The sequence below is a fragment of the Lacerta agilis genome, chromosome 3 (assembly GCF_009819535.1).
Source record: "Lacerta agilis isolate rLacAgi1 chromosome 3, rLacAgi1.pri, whole genome shotgun sequence".
Taxonomy (NCBI): domain Eukaryota; kingdom Metazoa; phylum Chordata; class Lepidosauria; order Squamata; family Lacertidae; genus Lacerta; species Lacerta agilis.
Genome location: NC_046314.1, coordinates 91223406 through 91247315, shown reverse-complemented (window position 1 = coordinate 91247315; position 23910 = coordinate 91223406). Strand labels below are relative to the sequence as shown.

The 23910-nt window shown below is 45.4% G+C and overlaps 1 protein-coding gene across 2 annotated transcripts in view; it reads left to right on the top strand.

Annotated features, from left to right (window-relative positions):
• Positions 1-1930: 1930 nt before the first annotated feature.
• TGFB2 (transforming growth factor beta 2) overlaps positions 1931-23910 on the top strand; it is a 78472-nt gene continuing 56492 nt past the window's right edge. Inside the window, exon 1 of one of the 2 annotated variants that reach the window (XM_033144765.1) lies at positions 1931-2358. In XM_033144765.1, the coding sequence (XP_033000656.1) occupies positions 2013-2358 (346 nt within the window). In that variant the 5' untranslated portion in view covers positions 1931-2012. The remainder of the gene's footprint in view (positions 2359-23910) is intronic. The other variant, XM_033144764.1, reaches the window with a different exon arrangement.

Genomic DNA, 23910 nt, shown 5'->3' with positions numbered 1-23910 from the left:
TATGGCTCCTTCGGATAGCAAAAGAGGTGGGAACCATAGGAACCAACTCCCAGGAGCCGAGGTCCCTTTGGCCCCCCAATAAAATATTTGAGAGGGCTACCCCCCTCTAAAGTTGATGGGCTTTGCCATTCAAATAGTGTGCACGCACTTGTCCAATTATGCAGGGCGGGGCTTACCTGAACCCCCCCCCCCAATATTATTCAAGTTGGCACCCCTGGTGGAAACCAACTTTTTGCATAGCCTCTCTTATCTTTTCGAAGCTGGCTTTAAAAGTAGGGGCTCCTTAAATCTCACCGGATGCCTTTATTTCATAAAGTTGGGGGGGGGGACAAGACGCGTGAAATAGGGTGCCCTTTCTCTCCATAAAGGAGGAAATCTTTAAGTTGAGAGCTCGCTTGGCCCAAGGAAACTTCTTCCCTTGGCGGTGGACGGGGCTCCCCGTCTCCTTCCCAGGCCCCGGGGTCCAGGGGCGCATTGGCCCCACCAGTGACAGAAAGCGACGGCGGAGGAATCTTCCGCCGCCTCCGCCGGCAACCCCCGCGCGTCACCTCGTCGGGGAGGCCAAACACACGCGCGCACACGCGGTGCGGGCAGCCCTTATAAATTCTCCCTCTGCCGGCCCAAGCCCGCGATGTTGCTCTCGGCCGGCGAAAGGGTCTCTCTCTCGCTAGGGCAGGAGCGGCGAGAGGGGCGGACCTGGGGCTGCGCTTCAAGCCGGGGAGGAAGAAGTCCTGGGCAGCAGCAAGAAAGCACCTACTCGGGGGAGGAAGGTGCCAAGCGAAGGAGGAGGAGGAGAGAGGCTGCCTGGAAGACTCCAACTCTTGCAGTCCACTAGAAAGGAAAAAGAAAAAGAAAAAGGTTGGGGAAGGAGCAGCTCAGCTCGGTTGACTGTGTCTTGAGTTTTTCTTCTTCTTTCCTTTTGTTTTTTAATTGTGGAGGACGAGGAAGAGGAGGGAGCTCCTGGAAAAGTCGGGCAGCCAGAAGTAGCCAGAAGAGAGGAGGGAGACTAGCTGACTGCTTGGGGAGCGCAAACAGCAGCAGGAGTAGCGAGAGGAGCAGCCCGCGGGAGACGGCGGGGAACCCGGCGCAGCCACCTTAAGGCGCCCGGCCGCGCGCCCCTGGCACGGCTCGGCTGCTCCCCCGGCGTGCGCGCACACGCATCCATACAAACACGCACGCACGTGGGCGCTTGCCGCCTCTCAGCGCGGTGGGGCGCCGGCCCCTCGGCCAAAGGGGGAGCTGCGGACTGTCTCTGGCAGGAGGAGGAGGAGGAGGAGGAGGAGGAGGAGGAGGACCGGGGGGCGGCATCCCCCCTGGACGGGCTTCCCTCCGACTACCAGCCGGTGCCATCTCAGTTGAGGAGCGCGAGAGCTCGTGGGAAGCCGGAGATCCGCGTCTCGGAAGCCCGCAGTTGAATTGGTGGCCAGTTGCATCTCTTTTTCTCTCCACCCGCCCAAACCCCTTCAGCTCTCTAAGAAACTATTGACGTGATCATCATCATCATTATTATTTTTTCGGGGGGTTTTATTATCAGTATCGCCCCTCTTTTTTTTTTTCTTTCCTGGCGGAAGCGCAGCCACCGTTACTGATTTGCAATCTTTTTGCTGTGGTGGTAACAACCTGCTTAAAAGAAAACCCTTGCAACCTGTTGCAGCTATTTTCGAAAAAAGGAAAACCGCTCATCAACCTGTTGCAGTTTTTAATAAGAAGCGACTGTCGGGTTGAACTTACTGCTTCTGCTGCAACGCCACGGCTGCTCGCAATCTTGCGACCCAAATCCCAGAATTTGGGAGGCCAGAAATCCGGTGCAAGCTACTGTTTGGACTAGCGATCTGTTGCATTCCTCCCCTCTCTCCAAAATCTATTATATATAAAACCTCAGCCTAATTCTCACATAAGCAAGAAGGGGGGAGGGGGGGAAACCGGCCACTTTTTTTTTTTTTTTGGTAGGTGAGAAGGTGAAGAGTGAAAAAGCGTGCTTTTTGGTGCTTTCTCTCTAAACCTTCCTAAAAATGCACTGCTACCTGTGGAGCGTCTTCCTCACCTTGGATCTGGCCGCGGTGGCCTTCGCCCTGTCGACGTGCAGCACCCTCGACATGGATCAGTTTATGCGCAAGAGGATCGAAGCGATCCGGGGGCAGATCCTGAGCAAACTAAAACTCAACAGCCCTCCGGAAGAGTACCCGGAGCCCGAGGAGGTTCCTCCGGAGGTCATCTCGATCTACAACAGCACCAGGGACCTGTTGCAGGAGAAGGCGAACCACAGGGCAGCTTCTTGCGAGAAGGAGAGAAGCGACGAGGAGTATTACGCCAAAGAGGTTTACAAAGTAGACATGCAGCATACTTTCCACTCCGCAAGTAAGTGCGAATGCGCGCGCCTGCGGCTGTTTGGGGGCATTAAAACGCGCACGCGGTCAGAGCGAGCCTTGCTAAGTGTTGCTGCCGGATCAAAATCTCTAGAAAATGATATAGGCTGTCCTGACTGTTTAAACGCAGCTCAGGGGTACAGCTACTCAAGAATGAAATAAAATTTGGGGTTGCGTCTAAGAAAACCGGGGCCCATCCCAATTTTAAATATTTCTGCATTTTAAATATTTTTTTCCAGATCTGGTTCTGTGATGCTGGGGTGGAGATGAGATACGGAGAGGGCAGGTGAATGAAGCACCAGAGGGAGGTCTAACGAACTGAAACCTGGGATCTTCGTTGGGGTTTATGTTGAGATCAGGCTCCTGTGTCTTGGGGATCACACCCTCCCCCTTGTTTTTTTCTGTGGGGGATAGTCTCTAGAAGGGCATTCTCCAGAGCATGTGCAGAGTGCTTTCCCTTTGCCTCTCTACTGGACAGCAAATCTGAAATCCAGAGTTAAGGGCTTCCTGGGAACACTGCGCGACTCCCACCTAAGCTTTGTCTCTGGCACCTCTCGTTTTGGAATCTAAGCACCCGGGGATCACCCTTCGAAAAGAAGGGGACATCTGGCAATGCTCGTGCCTCACTCCCATCGTTTTTTTGGCAGTGCCTGGTGCCTTTCGATGCCAGATACATTAATAAGCCTCCTTATCTGTTCTCATCCTCAAATTCCCTCTGTTTATTTTTCAAAGCCCTCCCCTCCGCCCCCACTTTGGGTGGGAACAGTGGCTTCTCAATCTGTTCTCCCTGGATGCTCTCCATCCTAAGTCTTTGCCTGCCCTTAGCCAGCCAGCATTCAGTGTATGTTTCCCCTTAGTATTTGGCCAACACCTGGGTCAACAAACTTTCCCCTTAATAGTATTAGTTTACTTTGTTAAAGCCCCCCCCCCCGAATTCTCTCAGCTCTTTTCTTATCACCTGCCTAACCCCCACCCCACCCCCCTTCAGTTCAGTTGGTAGCTTCCAAAGCTGATCACTTCACTTCCCACTGCTGGTTTGTGTCTGATATGGGCAGCGGTCCATTTCAATGTACCTTGGAGAGAGGGGAGCAAGCTTAGCTCAGTAGTGTATCCACCCCAAAACCAAGTTTCTTTTAAAGCTGGCTGCTGCAATTGGTACAAGCAAAAAGGGACAGATCCTCCAGGAAGTGCCTCTTTCGATCCTATTTTCAATTTAGTCGTTCCCATTTGTGGTGACCTTATTTCCAGGTACAAAATGATACTCCCTTAATATTTTTTTTTAAAGTCCAGCTTCCTGGACACCGTCTGTGAAGGCTTCAGCTGGAACTGATTATGTGCACTCTTTTCTGAAAAATAAATTAGAGCTTGAAAGAGCTGGCTCTGTGCATTGGGCCAGAGCCACTGTGGTCCAGAGACTTAGTGTTTGGAGGTGGGAGACGTGAATTCAAATCCCACCTCTGACTTGGACTTGCTGGTTTGGCTTTGGCCGGCCGACTCTTGTCTAGCTGCCGTTCTGAGGAATTCTGTGCATTTACTCAGAATATTAAGCCCAGCGGGACATGTAGCCGAGTAAGTGTGCATAGGATTGCAGCCTCGCATAGGATTGCAGTAATTTACAGGCTTACTCAGATGTAAGTTCCACTGCGTTCAACGAGACTTACACATAGGATAGCAGCCTTAGTCTCTTCAGCTGTAAAATGGACCCATTCACATTCCACTGTAGTCGGTACACCTTTTTTTGCCAGCTGGGGTGGGTGGGTAGGAAGGGAAGGGAAGAATACATAGAAAATCAAACCCCAATGTTAGGAAACATTCTTATGAGGAAAAAAAATGAGGCAGCTTTACTACATGCCTAGGCTAAGTGTTTCTTTTCCCTGATTTGTTTTCCAGTCTTCCCCCTCCCCCCCATAACTTTATTTGATACTCATATACTTGGTCTGTCTCTGAAAAGTGCATACCTCTTTCCGAAATGCGTAATGCAGCCACCCTGGCAGCTTTAGCCTAGACTTTCTAATTGTAGCCTCTTCTATTTATTTTGAAGGCAACCAAGCCTTTTTGAGGCTTGCTGGGGCTTGCTAGCGAGAGTCCCAGGATGCCAGCCAGAGATCTCAGGAAACCCCCCCCCCCCCAATTCTCCTTGTGCTGCTGCCTCCCCCTTTTTTATTTGTTAAAAATGACAATCTCTGGAAGAGGACACCGCTGGCAATCAAAGGGTTTTATTATTGCAATTAAGGCACCATCCAGAACGTCTGTGATAAATGTGCTCCACCCTTGTTGCCCCGAGGGAAGGAAGACTTTGTCAAGTTTGCTGGAGCCAAGTGGGTATGCGCAAGCTCTCTATCGTAATTTGTAGCAACAACATTGAGACACAGAAGAGAACGGCAAGGCTGGTTCCCCCCCCCCTTCTTTTTAAATAGACGTTTCACCCACCCACACTGATCTTCCGCTGGCTCATTGGAGATCTCTTTGTTTGTTCCACAGGAGTCTGTACTCTGAGAATGTTTACCAGCCAATCTATAATCCTAGCAGCATCTTGATTTGGGCTTATCACCTTTTAGCTGGAGATTTTTGTTTTTGTTTTGTTTCGACATCTTTCTAACCACAATTCTCCTCCCCATTAAAAAGGCAACACTAGCCTGGCTAAACATTGCCTTCTGGAGAATGTAAACGATCCTAGCTGAGATCCCGGGAATAATTAAAAACCCTGTGAGATTCTCCTCCAGAGCTGGGGCTGTAGGCAAAACAGCCTTTTGGAGGACAAGTGTGGATATTGCAGGTACCCGCCAATAGAGAGCATCATGAGTTTAAGAGCTGAGGCCCCTTCTCGAGCTTCAGCCAGCCTTGCTGTGGAAATGCTTGGTTGGGAAGATCACAGTAAGTGGGTTAACTGTTTTTCCACTGTCTAGTTATATACGCTGGGCTGGACAAGCCATTCTAAGGAAGAAAAAATATACAGCCAAGAAGAAATATATAATCTGAATGAGTGAATTGAAAATGCAGGGCTGGACTGCTTTGTACACTTTCCTTCAGACTTACAGGGTGGTGGGTCTTTCTTTCCTTTTTAACTCTCCAGTTCCTGCATTAGTTGAGAAGGCAGTGATGCGGGAAGAGAAAGGAGATCTCTGCAAACACACTGAGGTCATAGAGTGAAAGGCATGGGAAAGAGCCATCATTCAGAGTTCTTTTTTAAAAACTCCCCCCCCCTTTTTTTTTACCGCAGAGATGTTAGCATTTGGTAACTGACTATGGCCCAAGTATTGCAAATATGCTCTAATTATACTCACAGTCGGCTATATATCACTAAGCAGATCCCTTATAGGTCTTTGTGGGACATTTGTAACATTCAGTCTAAATATTTTTAGCAATGGAGAGATTTAAAAGGAAAAGGCAAAGAGATATTGTATATATCCCAGGGCATATTTTGTCTTAAATATTATCCTTGGCCAACTGTACTATATAAATACAGTAAATATGAATAGCCTTGGCACGTTGCCAATCTCCTGGGATGAATTTTAGTCAAGAAGGTATTTATGGGATATAAATAATACTGTGTCAACATTTAAAGAAGGGATCTGATTAGCTCAGAATTTATTCGTATTAATCTTTTCACGTGCTGTTAGTTTAAGGCTCAAAGCGAAGTTGTGTTAAGGTTTTGTCGATAGTTTGCACCAAGGGAATCAAAGGGTACTGGGCTTTTTTGCATGATGGTCTGTGGGAGCACAAAAGGAGACAGTGACTTGGGTTGGGCATGGAAATCAGTGTGTATCAGGAATTAACAGGCCTAGATTTCTAAGATACAGGCAACGAAATATCCCTGAGTGGCTTGGGCCATCCTTTCATTAGCTGTGCTCTGTATCTCCCTTACAAGTCTCAAATTTGCTGCAATTGAGGTTACACAAAGTTCACATCTATAATGTACATTGCATGGTAAGGTAAAGGGACCCCTGACAGCTAAGTCCAGTTGTGGATGACTCTGGGGTTGCTGCACTCATCTCGCTTTAATGGCCAAAGGATTAGGCGTTTGTCCGCAGACAGCTTCCGGGTCATGTGGCCAGCATGACTAAGCCGCTTCTGGCAAACCAGAGCAGCACACGGAAGCGCCGTTTACCTTCCCGCCAGACTTTGACATCCTTTCGAACTGCTAGGTTAGCAGGAGCTGGGACTGAGCAATGGGAGCTCACCCCGTCGTGGGGATTTGAACCGCCAACCTTCTGATCAGCAAGCCCTAGGCTCTGCGGTTTAGACCACAGCGCCACCTGTGTCCCTCCTTGCGTGGAGGTCAATGGAAAAAGCTTAATGGACTTTAATGGGTACAATAGCTGTGGATCAAGGGTGGGGAACCTTTGTTCCTCCAGATGTTACTGACCAACTCCCATAATCCCTGGCCAATGGTCATGTTCAGTGCTTTTTTCTGGGGGGGGGATGCAGGGGTACATATACCCCTAAACGTTTTGTGAATCTAAGTTTGCCCTCATTGAGAGGCAGTATTTCAATATGAGTAGGAAAATGAGAGTACCCCTAAACATTTTTTTAAAGAAAAGCACTGGCCATGTTTCCTGAGGTAGATGGTATTTGTAGTTCAAGAACATCTACAAGGCCAAAGGTTGCCACACCTGCTCTAGATAAACACCACAAACATAAATAGCAGTTCTCTTTATCTAGGAATCATAGAATTGTAGAGTTGGAAGGGACCCCAGGAATCATGATTAAGAACCCTGATCTCCCAGGCCTTCTCAATCCCCCTGGAGCCTCCATAGATACAACAGTTGTGAAGCCTTGGGGGAGAGGCTTAACATGTGTCCCTGCAGTCCCACTGCACTGTACCTGTGTTTCTCCTTAGCTCTGAAGGACTTGTTGCTCTCTGGCTGCAAAACCTGTGTTGATTGTGTGTGGAATTATAATGTTAAGAACATAAGAAGAGATCTTGTTGGATCGGGCCAAAGGTCCATTTGGTGCAGCATCCTGTTGGCACAGTGGCTAACCAGATGCTATGGGCATCTTGCAAGCAGAATATGCCTTCATGGCTGGTGATTTGGTAAGATGTCCAGAGAGTAAGCTGTCCTGTATAGTGAGGATGGGCAACCTGGGGCTACTCTGCTGTAATTTGACTCCCAACTGCCATCAGCCCCAGACAGCAGAGCAAATGGTTGGGGATGATGGGAATTATTGTAGCCCACTAACATCTAGAGGTCCACCGGTTCCCCTTTGCTGTCCTGTAGGATGACCCCAAGCAGCTTTTAAATGAGTAAGAAATAAATGCACACTTGATTACTTGCCCCCGAGTGTGCGGATCGACTCTATTGAAAGTATTGTGTTTGAAATGATATAAGAGGATATAAAACATGATATTGGAAGGACAAAATGTGGGTTATTACATCTTTGATGGCTATTAACACATGCAGGTCATCATTTGATAAGCAGTCCATCAACGTGGATGCATGAATCACAAGCAGAACTGTGTGGGATAGGGCTGGTCTTGGTAGTTTAAGTGCTGATGAAGCAAAATCTGGTGCAGTATTTTGGTTCCAAACACCAGTCATCCATTTGAATGCAGCAACAAAGCCTCTCTAGCTTTTAGTGGATGTGAATTGCATCTTCTCTCTCTTTTGGCATTAGTTATAGTATCATTTCTCCTCTCCCTCATCTTCCTCTTCTTCTTCCTTTAATAAACTATTTAAAAAATAACAGGATTACAGGAGGGGAATATAAAAGCAAATTTCATATCATACACAGGGGGTTGAGGATATGAGTCCATCAGGACAACCAGATTTTCCTCATTTGGGGCAGATTTTTGTGTATTGGTTCCAAAAGTGTAAGAAAAAAATTCCCACCATGTAGCCGCGTAAAAACATTCCAGATCTTCTGATCCATTAGAGTCCTTTAAATTATGGGACTGCATCTTTTTCATAATTTCTTTTAGCCCTGAGGTTAACCAGGACCACATTCATGGTTTCTGTGTTAGTATCAAACACTGGAAGGCAAATTAGCATAACATGGGAATTTAGTTCCTCCTCCAGAGAATTAGTAATGTACCTTTCCAGAGCCTGAGTTGTACACCTTGTTTCTAATAGCTATAAAAGGACCAATTATGACTTTTCTTTCTCTTTTCACCGAGGAAAAACTTTGCTTTCTGTAATGAGAATTTTGCTTGAGTAAGAGCTGGGTTTAAGTTTAGAGAGTAACTTACCCCTTTGAAGTTTGGACGTTGGGATATAAATTTACAGAGTTCTGAAAAACTGCAACTGTTTATACTTATCGCAGCAGTTCCACATGAAAGTTAACTAATTTAATGCAGAACAGTTCACCCCCTGCACAACCGTACTCCTTAAATTGAATCTCTATTCTACACCTCAATTTTATGAGAGCCACTGGTGTGATTTATCCTTCCATTAGCTCTGTTGCATGAATATTTGCTTCACGTAGTCTCTCCACCCCCTTTGCTGAGTATTTTACCTAATGAAAGAAAACATTATAAACCAGCTACATACAATGGCATGCTTCTACTTTATCAACAAGGAATTGATTTACTAGTGTTTATATGTGTGTAGGTTTCTTGTCATCAGAGGAATTGGGTTACTAGTACAGTACAGATGTAGCTGTGGGCTTTTGTTTTCCAGAGGGTTACACAGCCCCACCAGGGTGGAATGGATAATGGGGGAATTAAGATATCAGCCCTAATCACACTTACTGGGAAGTAACTGAATTCTGTGGAACTCACTTCCAGTAAGGATTTGGGCTGTGGGGAATTTGGGTCATGGGAATGAGAAGTGGCTGAAGGGAATAGGAGATACTGAGAGTATCACAGCTTCAGAAAATGTGCTGCTGCTCTGGTGTTTGGAGGAGGGACATATTAGTGTGGAGTGACATTCCTCTTCTTCATGTGGAAGTGAGATTTAAGTGCTTCTTGTAACAGGCGCCAGACAGGTGGACAGATGCATAGCAAAGAACATAAGAAGAGCCTGATGGATTAGGCCAGTGGCCCACCTAGTCAAGCATCCTGTTCTCACAATGTCCAACCAGAAGCATGGGAAGCCTGCAAGCGAGGCCTGAGAGCGTTCTCCCAATTTATGATTCAGAAACTTTCCTTGAGGGGCATACTGCCTCTGACAGTGGAGCTAGAACATAGCCATCGTGGCTAGTAGCCGTTGATAGGTGTTATCTTCCACGAACATGTCTGAATTTATTTTAAATGCATCCAAGTTGGTGGCCAGCACTACTTCTTGCGGGAGTGAATTCTAGAATGTAACTAAGACGCAGAGGCTAGTCTAGTCAGGAATCTGCTGGAATTTGAGGACAAAAGTTTTGATCAGCACATTTTGAAGGAGATGGGTAAGGTGCAATGAGTTCTCAAGCCTTGCCAAAACAGATTTCGAATCATTAATACACGGTAGCCAAAGTGTTGGTGTATGGACAACAAGCTCTACCATCCCTCTCTGGTGGCCATGCTGGCTGTAACTGATGGGAGCTGTGGTCCACCAACATCTGAAGGTCACCAAACTGGTTACGTTTGTATTAATATGTTGCTTAGGAAAGTTGTGGGATCATCTTCTCTGAAACTTTTGAACACCCTGTGAGACAGAGAGGTCACCTTGACAAGTGAGTGAAGCATGGTGGGCCCCACAGTGGCCTGCTGTGTCACCCCATTGCCTCAGATGCTACTCCTCCACTCTTTCTGAGGTGGTATCACTCGAGAGAGCTAAACTTTGCCCAGAGCCCACTAGTTGTTGAATCATATTTTGAGATAAATAGAGACTTCATGCACTTGCCAATAAAGCTCATGAGTGAATCCTTTACATATAGTGACGTAGCTGGCTCTTGGGGGTGCCATACATCCCACTTGTGCTGCAGGATATGGTAAAGGTAAAGGACCCCTGGATGGTTAAGTCCAGTTGAAATTGACTATGAGGTGTGGTGCTCATCTCGGCTTTCAGGCCGAGGGAGCTGGCGTTTGTCCACATACAGCTGTGGCCAGCATGACTAAACTGCTTCTGGTGGAATTGGACACCGTGACGGAAATCAGAGTGTACGGAAACGCCATTTACCTTCCTGCTGCAGCAGTACCTATTTATCTACTTGCACTGGTATGCTTTCGAACTGCTAAGCTGGCAGGAGCTGGGACCGAACAATGGGAGCTCACTCCGTCGTGGGGATTCGAACCACCGACCTTCTGATCAGCAAGCCCTAGGCTCTGTGGTTTAACCCACAGCACAACCCGCGTGGCATACTGACAGTCTAAATGGAAATATGAAGAAACCAGTTCTTTTTCCAATTTACAGAAGATTCCTTGCTGCTCACTTGGGGAGGATTTGTACTCACCGCTGGTGACTAGGTGGAGGGCTATTTACACACCCAATACAAAGTTAATCCTTGTGGACTTTCCGTGACGGAAATCAGAGTGTACGGAAACGCCATTTACCTTCCTGCTGCAGCAGTACCTATTTATCTACTTGCACTGGTATGCTTTCGAACTGCTAAGCTGGCAGGAGCTGGGACCGAACAATGGGAGCTCACTCTGTCGCACGGATTTGAACTGCCAATCTTAAGATTGGCAAGCCCTAGAGGCTCAGTGGTTTAGACCAGAGTGCCACCCACGTCCCACAAGATATGACACAGGTGGTGCAAGGCAAGTCCATTTTGATACGCCTATGCATAGCACTGCCTTCAGGTCTTTCAAGTCTCTGTATAAGGGGCATCCAGTGTGAGACCCTGCAGAAGTTACACTCCCATCATTCCCCTTAACCTTCTCTTCTCCAGGCTAAACATACCCAGTTCCCTAAGCCGTTCCTCATAAGGCATCGTTTCCAGGCCTTTGACCATTTTGGTTGCCCTCTTCTGGACACGTTCCAGCTTGTCAGTATCCTTCTTGAACTGTGGTGCCCAGAACTGGACACAGTATTCCAGGTGAGGTCTGACCAGAGCAGAATATAGTGGTACTCCATGTTGGTTACCTATGCAATGTATTTTATCACTATGCAACATTGTTAGATATGGTACCTCAACCATTGGAGGCTGGTCCACTTACTGTTGGTCTCCTTGCCTTCTTCCCAAAGGGCACCAGCCACCACTTCTTAAAGCATCTTCATCAGGTGACTATACTTGATTAGTCCTTTTGCACCATTCTCTGCAGCTGGCAATGCTGCCCATACATTATCATTATAATATTATCATAGGAGATCACCATGCATGGCAGTTTACTATTCATTGTTAGCATTTATACTATACCTTTTAAAATAAAATATCTAAGGTGGCTTGCAAGCAAAGAAGGTAACCAATGCTGGGACCTGGATTCTGACCCTCCTGCGAAGTTGTCTGGAGTTAAGTTTGTCTCATTTTGGAGTGGAGACTTAAATGCAGATACTTGAAAAATGAAGTGCATCTTCTCCCCGTTGTCTGCAGTTGGCACTGCTACGCAAAACATGCATTATGACATTTTCACGGGACACCATCACACGTGCCAATGGTAGAACATGTCTTTAATTCTGAGCCTATTGGGGGAATTGGCTTCAGATGAGCTTCTCTCATTTTGGAACAGAGACTTAAATACAGACACTTGAAAATGAGTCATATCTGGGAAAGGTTTATAGGCTGTAAGTACAATTTGTACCAAAACCCTCTAGTGTAAAAAGTGAAAACCATAGTCACCAGGGACAGTGATCTACCGAGAGGTAAAGTGCCTTCACATTAAGTTGGCTTAGGCTTTTAGAGGAAGAGGGTCAGGGTTCTTCACTGCTCCTTATTAAATTATGAAAAGAGTAATTGGATCTCCAATAAAGAATGTCTTAATAGAAATGGTAACATCTGGTGGGTCACAGGTTCCCTATTGCGGTTTTCCAAGACCTCAGCCGTCAAATGTATGAGCTGTCTCTGGGTGAAGTAGTTGTTGTTTTCACCTGAAGGGCTATTGCCACTGTTGGAAAAGGGATGCCAGACTAAATGGACTTGGGGTCTGCTCTTCTTACTGTTGGGGGTTGATGGACTTTCTCCTTTACCCTGATAACCATGGCTATTCTGCATAGCCTAGGTGTGCTTAAATCAGGCATAGGCAAACTCGACCCTCCAGATGTTTTGGGACTACAACTCCCATGATCCCCAGCTAACAGGACCAGTGGTCAGGGATGATGGGAATTGTAGTCCAAAAACATCTGGAGGGCCAAGTTTGCCTATGCCTGGCTTAAATATATGTGCTTAAAGCTAGGTGTGCTTAAATATGTGCATAGAATATGTTCCTAAGGGTCATCTAGTCCAACCCCCTGCAATGCAGGAATCTCAGCTAAAGCATCCATGACAGATGACATGTCTGTTGAGTCCACTGAGACTTACTCCCAGGTAGATGTGTATGGAATCGGAGCTGTTCATTGACATCATTAGGATTTAGTCATGATTCGCCAAACTTTCCCCATTGACTTTTATGGGACTTCAGAATGGTTTTTTTTGTGTGGAGTGGGAGCAAGGAGTGTCAGAATCTGCATGACCTGAAGTAACCTTTGTAGCTCATAAGAACCTGGCATTTCATAAAGAATCACAAGACTGTTTGAGTTTTAACTCATTTCTGAGAAGAATATTGGCAAAATGCCCATCAATGCCATGTGTGTGTTGTAAAGTTTCTAGTGCTCATGAAGACAGAATAACAGAATAAAAACCTTGCAGTTTCTGCAAAAGCATTAAGAGAGGGCCACCCGATAGCCAAGAAATTCATTGGACACAACTGTATTCCATCCTTACCTCAGTATCTGACAAAAAATATTTATGAAATGACAAATGCTTGAGGGAGGGGAAGATTAAAGTACACAGTTTAAGAGCATTTGTCACAACGATTTGTGTAAATAAACATTAACAATATGCCCATCTACATCGGGTGGGTGTATTATATAGGGGACTTAAAGTATTGCAGTGTCTGTCACATGCACTGCATTCCCCAGGGAACACTTTTGGCAGAGCCAGGGCAACCTCGCAACAGGGAAGGGGACAAGTTTTGCCTGTACCGCGATGGAATGCAACACTTTCCTTTTTATCACTGGAGTGGATGGTAGCCATTCCCTGATACTGAAGAAAGTAAAAGTCTGTGCCTAGAGGGGCTCCATTTGTGGTTGGGGTTACCCTTGTCCCTGGCAGATCCATGGGGCAGGGGAGAGAATAGGGTTCCCCCCACCCATCAGCCTTGCTGAGGGGACACCCACTTAAAGCCGTCCCATTCAATTTTATGAAAACCCACGAAGACCTGAATTTGCTACCCTGGTGCTCGGTTCTCTTTCTTGCCCGCTCTAAGCTGATTGATGGTGAGAATCATGGGACTCCACAGTGCCCCCAACCCCTGCCCATAGCAGGACTTCTTGTATAGCAAGCCCCAATGGAATCTGCTGCTCAAAGTGGTAAAAAAAACCAACAACTTTGGGCCACTTGGTGCCACTGTGATGTCAAGCGCCGGCTGGATCTTAATTTTCACCTCTGCTCTAGAGTGTAGACAGAGAACCCAGGAACTTTTTATGCACGATGAATCTAATAGCAGAACTCCACTTCCATTCTGAGGAGCGAACAGTTACCGAAATGGGCTGCTAACCATCAACATCATAGGAAATTAAATACTAGGTCTTCAGTTTTTAGTTTTTCTGCTTTCAGGGACAGCATGATCCAAGAGCAGGCTTGCCCAACCTGGTGCCCTCCAGATGTTTTGGACTACAACGACCGTGCCTTCTGGGGCTGACAGCTGTTGCCATCTGAAGGGGGTCAGGTTGGGAACGGCTAAGGAGCCCCTTCCAGTTGGCCCACTGCTGCCTTGGCCTGTACAGTGTCTCTCGCCTCGGAGTTTTTCTCTGCTACAGATTCAGTGGAAGTTCCCAGTGCATCTTTGACAAAACAAGTCATTAGTGAGAATACACAAATGTTTCCACTCCCGTTGCAAAACCATATGCTATACATTGTTCTCTCTTACCCCCCCCCCCCCAAGACATTTTTCAGCATGGGAATAATATGTTCCCCAGGTATTATTTTAATTTAATAAGTGCATCAACAGCATTGTTTAGACCAAACACATTTCTTTGCTCTTTTGTTTAGAGTATGTTTGCTTCCCAATTGTAACTGTGGGCTGGCTATTTTCTTCTTCTTCTTCTTCTTGCAAAGATGCTATCCATGAGTCGAGTGCTTAATGGCATGAATTCTATCACTGTACTTTTCAGCATGGTTCAGTTTCTAATAGTTGTTTATCTTTGTTGACAAAATCAAAATTTCCCACATTATTTTGATTTAATGGCTAAGAATGCAGCGTCTTCAGTGGACGAAGAGATTATAGGAAGGGTGCCATTTAGTGAATGTGTATGATGGGAACCTTGGCTCAATTTGGATGCAAACACTAAACCGTGGTTTAGTGTTACAGGAAGAAGTTCTGGACTTACATGCTTCCTCCCTCTCTCATTGCACCCTTGACTCTGTCCTGGCAAATCCTAATTACCGCCAGTAATTACAAACTAAAGTGCATCTGTAAATCAGAAATGGACACAGTGTGATTTCCAGTACTGACTTGTACACAAGCAAACCATAGTTTGCTCAGCTTAACGTAATGGCAAACTGCGGTTACAATCAAGTTCATAAATTTATTGTTCTAGCCAAAGGCCATGACAAACTTGTAGCAATAGTATTAATAAAATAATACAGACCACCCATCTATAGTTAGCCTGTGGTTACATAGAATCAAAGAATTATGGCATTGAAAAAGAACTTGGGAGTCGAACCACCTAACTTCCTGCTCAGTACAGAATCTACAATGAACATATAAGCCCACAGCGTCTCTGACAGATGTCTTTTTGCAGGTCAAGAAGGAAGGGAGTGTGGGAATCCATGATTCATTCATGTAACATGAACTGAGCTGAGCTGGTTCCCTAAACTTCATATCTGCAGCGTATTTCTTTATCCTAGGTTGTAACTGGAATAGCACTTCACTTACTACTGTAAATTCAAAAAGATACACCTGCATTTCCTTAATCAGCTCCCAGCAAGTTGGTACCCATCCTCTTTGCAACTGCTGAATAAACTGGTTAAAATTGTCTCTTGGTGTTCTGTGTCTCCCTTTGCCTGGTCAGTCAAGGTTCAGGTATACTCTTTGAATACAGTCGTGTTGCTCCTGGGATTCCCTGCACCTACCAGGTATAGAAAGAACTGTCAGTGAATCCTGGCAGGAGCCTCAGGACAAATGCCACTATTCGTATATTGAGAAGTGGCGGGACTGAATGAGCCTAGGGTGATGGATGCTTAACTTTTTAAGCAATGCTTCCATCCCTGTTGTGATTCACTAGAGCAGGGGTAGCTAAAGTGGTGCCCTTCAAATTCGACTACAGTTCCCGTCAGCCTAGCCAGTTGCCAGGGATGATGGGAGTTTAGAGTCCCAAGAACATCTGAAAGGAGTCACCACGTTAGCCACCCCTGCACCAGAGTGCCATGCCATGCATTTTAAGAACTGCTGGGCTTTTCATGCCAGTGACCAACATTGAATACATATCTGCAGAGTCATCAATTGCTAAAAGTCAGGAGAGCTCTGATACTTGCAGAAGGTTACTCTGTCGGAAAGGAGCAACGCTTTCAGCGGAGGGAGCTCATTGTTCTGCCTGTGGATAGGATCTCCCTTTTGAAATGGGAAGCTCTGCACACACACAAGAACACGTGGAAAGGTGGATTGGGGCACTTTGTAAATGCATATATGTATAACTTTGCAAAGGCAGAAGTGAAGTCAATGTATTGCATAAACTATCCTTGAGTAAGAGTCTGTGGGAAAAACAAGGTGATTTATCTACTTATTACCACCCACAATTGCTGTATGCCAGCAGTTGCTTAACTTACCATTTGTGGGCATTTCTCTGGGTGCCCCCACCAAAGAATAATAACAATTAATAATAATTTATTATTTATACCCCACCCATCTGGCTGGGTTTCCCTAGCCACTCTGGGCAGCTCCCAACAGAATAATAATAATAATAATAATAATAATAATAATAATGTGATAAAACATTAAAACTTTCCCTAAACAGGGCTGCCTTCAGATGTCTTCTAAAAGTCAGATAGTTGTTTATTTCCTTGACATCTGATGGGAGGGCATTCCACAGGGTGGGCGCCACTACCGAGAAGGCCCACTGCATAGTTCCCTGTAGCTTCAATTCTTGCAGTAAGGGAACTGCCTCTTGAAGACTTAGAGTTTTGAGGGGCAAGGCAGATGGGCGTCGGTAGCTAAATATTTTATGGTGGCCACAGCATCTTTGTATGATGATCTCTGGTGTGTGATGAGTGTTGGTATCTTCTTAAAATACTGCATTCATGTAAACACGGGGTCTGGGACTAATTCTGTAGCCAATTCCCCAACTTCTAGCCAGTATTCTGTCATTGTTCAAGTAGCTTGGTGTCTTTTAAAAAGAGAATTTGCTGTTTCAGGTGATCTCTAAATAATGGCACTACATTAGAGGATAAAACCTTGGAGTTTTCAGTGGACATTTGTCCTACGTGAAAGGCAATTGGTGGGAAGCGTTCACAGATTTCCCCAATCCTCGGAATCCTGGGCTCCTGGTCTCAATAATGGCAAGGTCAACCATTGTAATAAGGCAGGACCATTGTTCCTTTCAGCCCTCTAGCAGCTCAAACAGCAAGGGGCATGCATAGCCCTACAGGGCTTGAACCCTTCCACAACAAGAGCAGGGAACCTTTGGCCTTCCAGGTGTTGCTGAACTACAATTCCCAGCAGCCCTTGCAAACACGACCAATGACTTGGGATGATAAGAAGTTATGGTTCAGCAGCATCTGGAAGGCCAAAGGTTCCTCGCATGTGTGCTATAGGAACCTGAGAGGGAATTGCAGAGCAAATAGTTTGAGGTACTTCAAGCATGGTATATGGCAGACATGGGGAACCTCTGGCTCTCCAGATGTTGTTGGGACTCAACCTCGCATCAGCCTGAACCAGCAGCTGTAGTCTAACCACATCTGGATTTCACCTGCTGTAGAGGAAAGCACAGGGTTCTGATCATCTGTAGCCAATGTGACTTGAGAGGAAGATTCCAGTACATAATCATTTATGTACAAGGTCAGTCAGGCCTTGAGGAAGTCATTCCAAAGGAAATTTTAGTATGCTTAACTCTCTTCTACCTTGGCAATTTGTTCCTGTGGTCAACTCCAGAGTAGCAGTCTAGAGCTCTACTCTCATTGTATATTATTTTGCATTAAGGTCAAGGACAGTAGTACCTTGGTTTACGAACTTAATGTGTTCCAGAAGTCCGTTCTTAAACCAAAGCGTTCTTAAACCAAGACATGCTTTCCCATAGCAGCAGGGGACTCAATTTACAAATGGAACACACTCAACAGGAAGCGAAACGTGTTCTTATTCCAAGGCAAAGTTCACAAATCAAAACAAATTGTTCATAAACTAAACTGTTCTTAAACCAAGGTACCACTGTACTTCTTTCCCTGGAGGTATTTAAGCAAATGCTAGATGGCCACCTGTCAGGAATGTTGCAGATTCCTGCACTGAGGGGGGGGGGGTGAGGCTAGATGTCCTTTGAGGTACCTTCCCTCTTTAAATTTCCATATGCTGTCTGAATGGCGCTTATTTTAAAGTTAAAAGATTGAAAATAAAATCCTGTCGTTGATAGTAAAAAGAAATACTGGCTTGCACATTGCATTTCAGTAACCCCGGTAACATTATTCTAAGTCAAATGCAAGAGGAAAGTGAGGGGAGGAAAAATGCTGTGAATTTGACCTTGGCCACGTTTGTTTGGCTCTTTGCCTCACTGTCAAATTCACACTGTACTGACAAATGCCACATCTGCCCTGCCACATCTGCAGCCATTCATTCATAACCTCAGGTTCTCATAAGGATCCATTCGTTACTTCCTTTCACAATTTTGGATTGCATCTTTTGGGGCTGGATCCAGATCTCATGATACGAATCTCCACTCGATTTTTCATGTCCAATTGATTCTTTTAAAAAAAAATGTTGCAAAAAAAATCCAAGAGGGAAGTCTTGCCTGGGAGAGAGCACTGTATTATATATGTTTTAGATAGTACGTGTATATCTGTTTAACAGCATCAAAACATATGTTGTTGCCAAAGCCCAAATTGGAATGTTCTGGGAAAGATAATTTAATTTTTAGGGGTTGGATCAGTGTCAGCGATGGATGGGAATTTCGACACTTCCTGGGGAGAGTCTGCCGGTGGTGATTGTACACACGCAGCAAAATGTAGCAGTAAATCTCTCATTCTTTCAAACTCCCTTTCTCCATCTCATAGAAATCCATGATATTTTCCTTGTTTGGCCAGTGTCAGGGTGTTTACACTGGCATGCTCTCATTCAGAACTCTGCCCTGAATTTTAAAAGGCAGCCCAACTGCTGCTGGAGGCGTTTTGGTTTTTTCTGATTCTGTTTTTTGTTTACATTTAGCATTTGCAAGTCAGCAGCTTGGTCGGCTCAGATAGAGTTTTGTGGGTAAAAAACAGAGCATCTGTCACACTGCCTTGCCTGGAAGGTAGGGAATCACAACAGTCTACACCTCTTCACAAATATGAGGATGGTATCTGGTCTATGAGGAATGGAAAACACTGGTGCCATGTTCCAAAGTGTGACGGGCTTCTGATACTTAACACAGAGATCCACAGAAATGATTTGCACCATTATCATTAGAAACACTAGGGATACCAATAGAGGCACTAGGAATGTCAGGCACACACAAGGGCCGAGTGCCAAAGTGGGTTTGAGCAGATCCCTAGGTGACTGGTATCTGGGGTGTGTGTGTGTGTGTGTGTGTGTGAGGATGCCAGCTACTTCATTTTAAAACAGGAAGCCCCAAAAGAGGAGAAATCGTTGTGAGCATGTGCACAGTTGAAAGATTCACAGGACAAACATGTGAATGGATGCACCACGAAAAGCAACATGGTCTGTGAGGCAAAGAGGTTATAGCAAGTGGAATGCGATCAAAACTTGCATTTCTGTCCAGCCTTAAAAACCTTCAGAGGGAAGCAGTAAATATTCCCACCCCAGTAACAACATTATAAAAAGTTTGCGAACTGACTCGAAGCAACTGAGAGAATTGAGACATCTAACTAGCACATTTTAATATGCACAAAAGCGATGGGGAGGTGCCAAAGGAAAGAAAAAGAGATAAAGTGGTATCTTGGTTTTCGAACGTAATCTGTTCAGGAAGACCGTTCGAGTTTCAAAACGTTTGCAAACCGAAAACTCAAGACGGAAAACTCAATACAGAAGCCACGTGGCATGTTTGACTTCTGAGGTGTGTTCAAAAACCGAAGCATTTGCTTCCGGGTTTACGGCGTTCAAAAACCAAAATGTTTGAAAATGGAGACGTTCAAAAAGCGAGGGACCACTGGAACACCTAAGGCGTATCCGTATGCCTTTTAACCATGTAATGTTTAACCATGGTTTAGCATGGATGAGCCTGAATGAGAACAAGGAAAGTGCTTGGCTTTCTACCTGTCACATGGCCAAGAGAAGGGGTTTGGCAGATAAAAATTCACTTTTGAAAGGATCCCAGCTTAGCCTTATGTTCAAACCTAGGGATCCTGGTTTAAAACAAACAATGGTTAGTTTAATAAAACGGCATCATAACTCATGGTTTGAAGTCATGTTGTTTAGCAACTAACCATTACTAATGCTCAACCGAGATCCTTAAAAAAGTGAAACTAAATACTTGCTGAATTCCTCCCTGCCATGTGGGGTAGTTTGTGAGCCCGACTCCTCACGCAGGCTTGCCTACGTAGCACTGAGCTATGGTTTGCGTTACACAAGACAGCGGACAGAGGATAGAACAGGAAAAGCAGATTTATGGTGAAAGGAGAATAGCAGACGAAAAATGTGGGGTCTCTGCACTTACATATATCTTGCCAGAAAACGCCCTAATCCCCCCCTTTAAAAAAAGAAGAAGAAGCACACAAGAACATCTCCACTAGGCCAGAAAGTCTTGAGTTGCTATCTTAAAAGTAGATATTCTTCTTATCCATGACCGCTAAGTCTGATTCATGCATTATCAGGGACTGTTATACAGTACATTTGGCTTCAATTTATAACCCCCAAACTCAAACAGGTTGAGAATGCCTCTTCTAGGGGGTATTGGATCCAGTAAAAGGCAGCAAGTTCTTCTGTGTCAGTTTTCCGTCAATGGTATTGTCTGTCTTTGCCCTCATTCATTTATGGCAGTGCCCATGCAGAGAGGAGGAGAAAGCAAGGCTCTATAGACGTTCAAAGCTATGTCTATCTCCTTTCCTCCTGCTGTTTTCAGATATCAGAGTTGACCCTTTATTGTCATGCAGAACCAAAAGGAAGTGTGTGAGAGCTCTAACTCTCTAACTGTGGTGCAGTTCCCCCGTCCCCCGTCCCCATCCCTGTGTGCACTGCTCCAACCCCTCCTTCCCCTGGCCTTTTGCTTACTGAAAATGAAGCTCAGCAGGGAGAGACAACGCACTTTCAAGCTGAACATGGTTAGAATCTCTCCCACAATTTGGAATCCCAATTGCACAGGGTTCCTGGTCACAGGGAGGGGAAAAGGAGCGGGTGGGCACTCACACCCCTACACAATTTGAACCCTCACACAACTCCTTTGAATACTTATAGCACCATCTGCACCTGCTGTTCTCAGAATAGTTCCAAACAGCCACATGGCACTTCTGACTGCACAAAGTCCTGGTTGGTTGTAGATCTCATGGCGAGAAAAGCATTTGCCATGTCCTCTCCTCCCCCTGGATTTTTGAGCATAAGAACATAAGACCATTCTGCTGGCTCAGCCCAATGTCCCATCTAGTCCAGCATCCTGTTCTCATTGTGGCCAACCTGATGCCTGCTTGCTGCCCACCTGCGATTCCTTGTTGTTGTTCAGTCGTTCAGTCGTGTCCGACTCTTCATGACCCCATGGACCAGAGCACGCCAGGCACGCCTATCCTTCACTGCCTCTCGCAGTTTGGCCAAACTCATGTTAGTAGCTTCAAGAACACTGTCCAACCATCTCGTCCTCTCTCGTCCCCTTCTCCTTGTGCCCTCCATCTTTCCCAACATCAGGGTCTTTTCTAGGGAGTCTTCTCTTCTCATGAGGTGGCCAAAGTACTCAACTTCAGGATCTGTCCTTCTAGTGAGCACTCAGGGCTGATTTCTTTAAGAATGGATAGGTTCGATATTCTTGCAGCCCATGGGACTCTGAAGATTCTCCTACAGCACCATAATTCAAAAGCATCAATTCTTCGGCGATGAGCCTTCTTTATGGTCCAGCTCTCACTTCCGTACTACTACTGGGAAAACCATAGCTTTAACTATACGGACCTTTGTTTGCAAGGTGATGTCTTTGCTTTTTAAGATGCTGTCTAGGTTTGTCATTGCTTTTCTCCCAAGAAGCAGGCGTCTTCTAAACTGCCATTCAGAGGCATGATGCATTTGCAATGGTGTGGCCATTTGCCTCCTGGCAGTAGCTCAGTGGAAAAGCTTGTGTTGTGCATGCAGGAGAACCTAGATTCAATCTCTAGCATCTCCATGCTGGTCTGGAAGAGATCCTTTTTTGAAACCCTAGGAAGCTGCCGCCAGTTAGCGTAGACAATATAGAGCTCTGTTGCACTGAGCAATGGTCTGAACTTGTATAAGGTGGCTTCATGTGAGTCCTTCATTGTGTCACTTGAGCTGGGATGGGGATTCTCTTTCAGTCTGAAGGCCACATGACTTTCGGGAGCTGCAAGCCCAGTGGTGGGCGGGGCAATGCATGCAATGTTTACCTTTGTACAACAGGTGACATTCTAGCCAAGCAAAATCCAGAAGTTTCTACCCGCCATCCTCAAAAAAATCTCTGCATCAAGGCAGGGGAGAGGCCATGTCACAGTTCAATGATAAAATCTGGCCAGGCAAAAGAGAGTAAAATGAGTGCCATCTGGGCCTGGTTGTGCTCCTGTTGAAGAAATGGCACTGTGCATTTCTAGTCACCCTTTCAAGAAAGAGCCCCAGTTGCAAGGTATTTTGGAACACCTTTTTGAAATGTGGTTCTTTGCCTTTGATGAATTACCATCAGAGCTGTAGTTCTACATGAGCTGTAAAAAAAATAAAGGAAAAATAAACAGAGTGGCAGGTTACTGGTAGCAGCATTTGATAGCAGTTGTCATCTGGTAGCAACATATGGCAGCAAGATGGGAATAGCGTGTGGTTTCAGAATTCAGGGAAATAAGCACAAGTTTATGCACTGTACCTTTCTGGTATTCTACACGCACACTCCTTCCCATAATAAATGATAATCTGACCGTGAAGACCTTCCAAATAAACATGTTTTAATGTCTTTCCATCATTCCTTCTCCCAAAGCTGTTACTCATCTAAGAGTCAAAGTGGGCTGTATATCTGAAAGGCTCTCCAGGAACAAATGCAAACTCGCACCTTTTTAACGTGCATAAGCACTAAATCTTCCAAGAACTACAAACAGGCAACTATGATTAGAAAGAAAAGCAAGGATAACATCCGTCAGCCACTTTTGACTGAGAGAAATGGAGTCAGCTGGCAACAGAAGTACGAACCTCGCCAGGCATCTTAGAAGCAATATGATTTCAGAACGAGGCATGTGTGCCAAGGAGAAATGTGTTGTTTGGCTTTATATGGGGTAAACAGATGATAATCGTGATGATAGTTGCATGACGTGGTCTATATAATATCAAGGAAGTTGCTTGGGAAGTAATCTGATGCAATGGAAATTGTAGTGCACTTTGGGCCATTGGGTTGGATTTGTGGGTCTTCCATCCAGGTCATAATCTTGCATATTGAATCCTACCAAGGGATCATCCAGTCCAACCAAGTCCATAGCGTCAGATTTGTTACGGGTACAAACAAACCAAGCAGCTTGGTTGCCATCGGTACCTTTTATGAATGACCTATCAGAGCTTCCTGGGCTGCCGCAAAGCAGGACTTCTGGGCATACTGTGATTCAATCCCAGTGACATACAGGGATTTAACCCTAAACCCTGGATGCAGTGTCAGGGATCAGTCCTCTAAGGTATAGTGTTAATAAAGAAACTCTTAGAGTATTTCTCTGTTACCATTGATTTAATGACTTCCAGTGGTCGTCAATGAGGGATGGGTGAGGGAGCATTTCTAAGTCAGGAACTGATCCTTCTTGGTAGACATTTGCCCCAACCCAGCTCATTTGGTAGAGCGCGAGACTCTTAATCTCAGGTTTGTGGGTTTGAGCCCCACATTGGGCAAAAGATTCTTGCACTGCAGGGAGTTGGACTAGAAGGCCCTTGGGGTCCCTTCCAACTCTATGATTCCATTTGCATTTCCATCTGAAAAAAAAGTCATGCTGGTGTATATAGATATATGAATGACACTTTCATGGTTACTCTTTTGGCGGGGCGCAGGATTTTTAAAGTCTAAATATGATGTCCCATGTATCTGAATTGATGTGGGGATGCTGAGTATAAATGGGAAAGGACCCTATAGTTTCCTGTTCTAGTGGAAAACTGACTAGCACATTGGGGGTTTAACTAATCTACTTATGACTGCAGAGAACAGCCTTTGCTCAAAACACTTTCAAAGCAACCATTTCT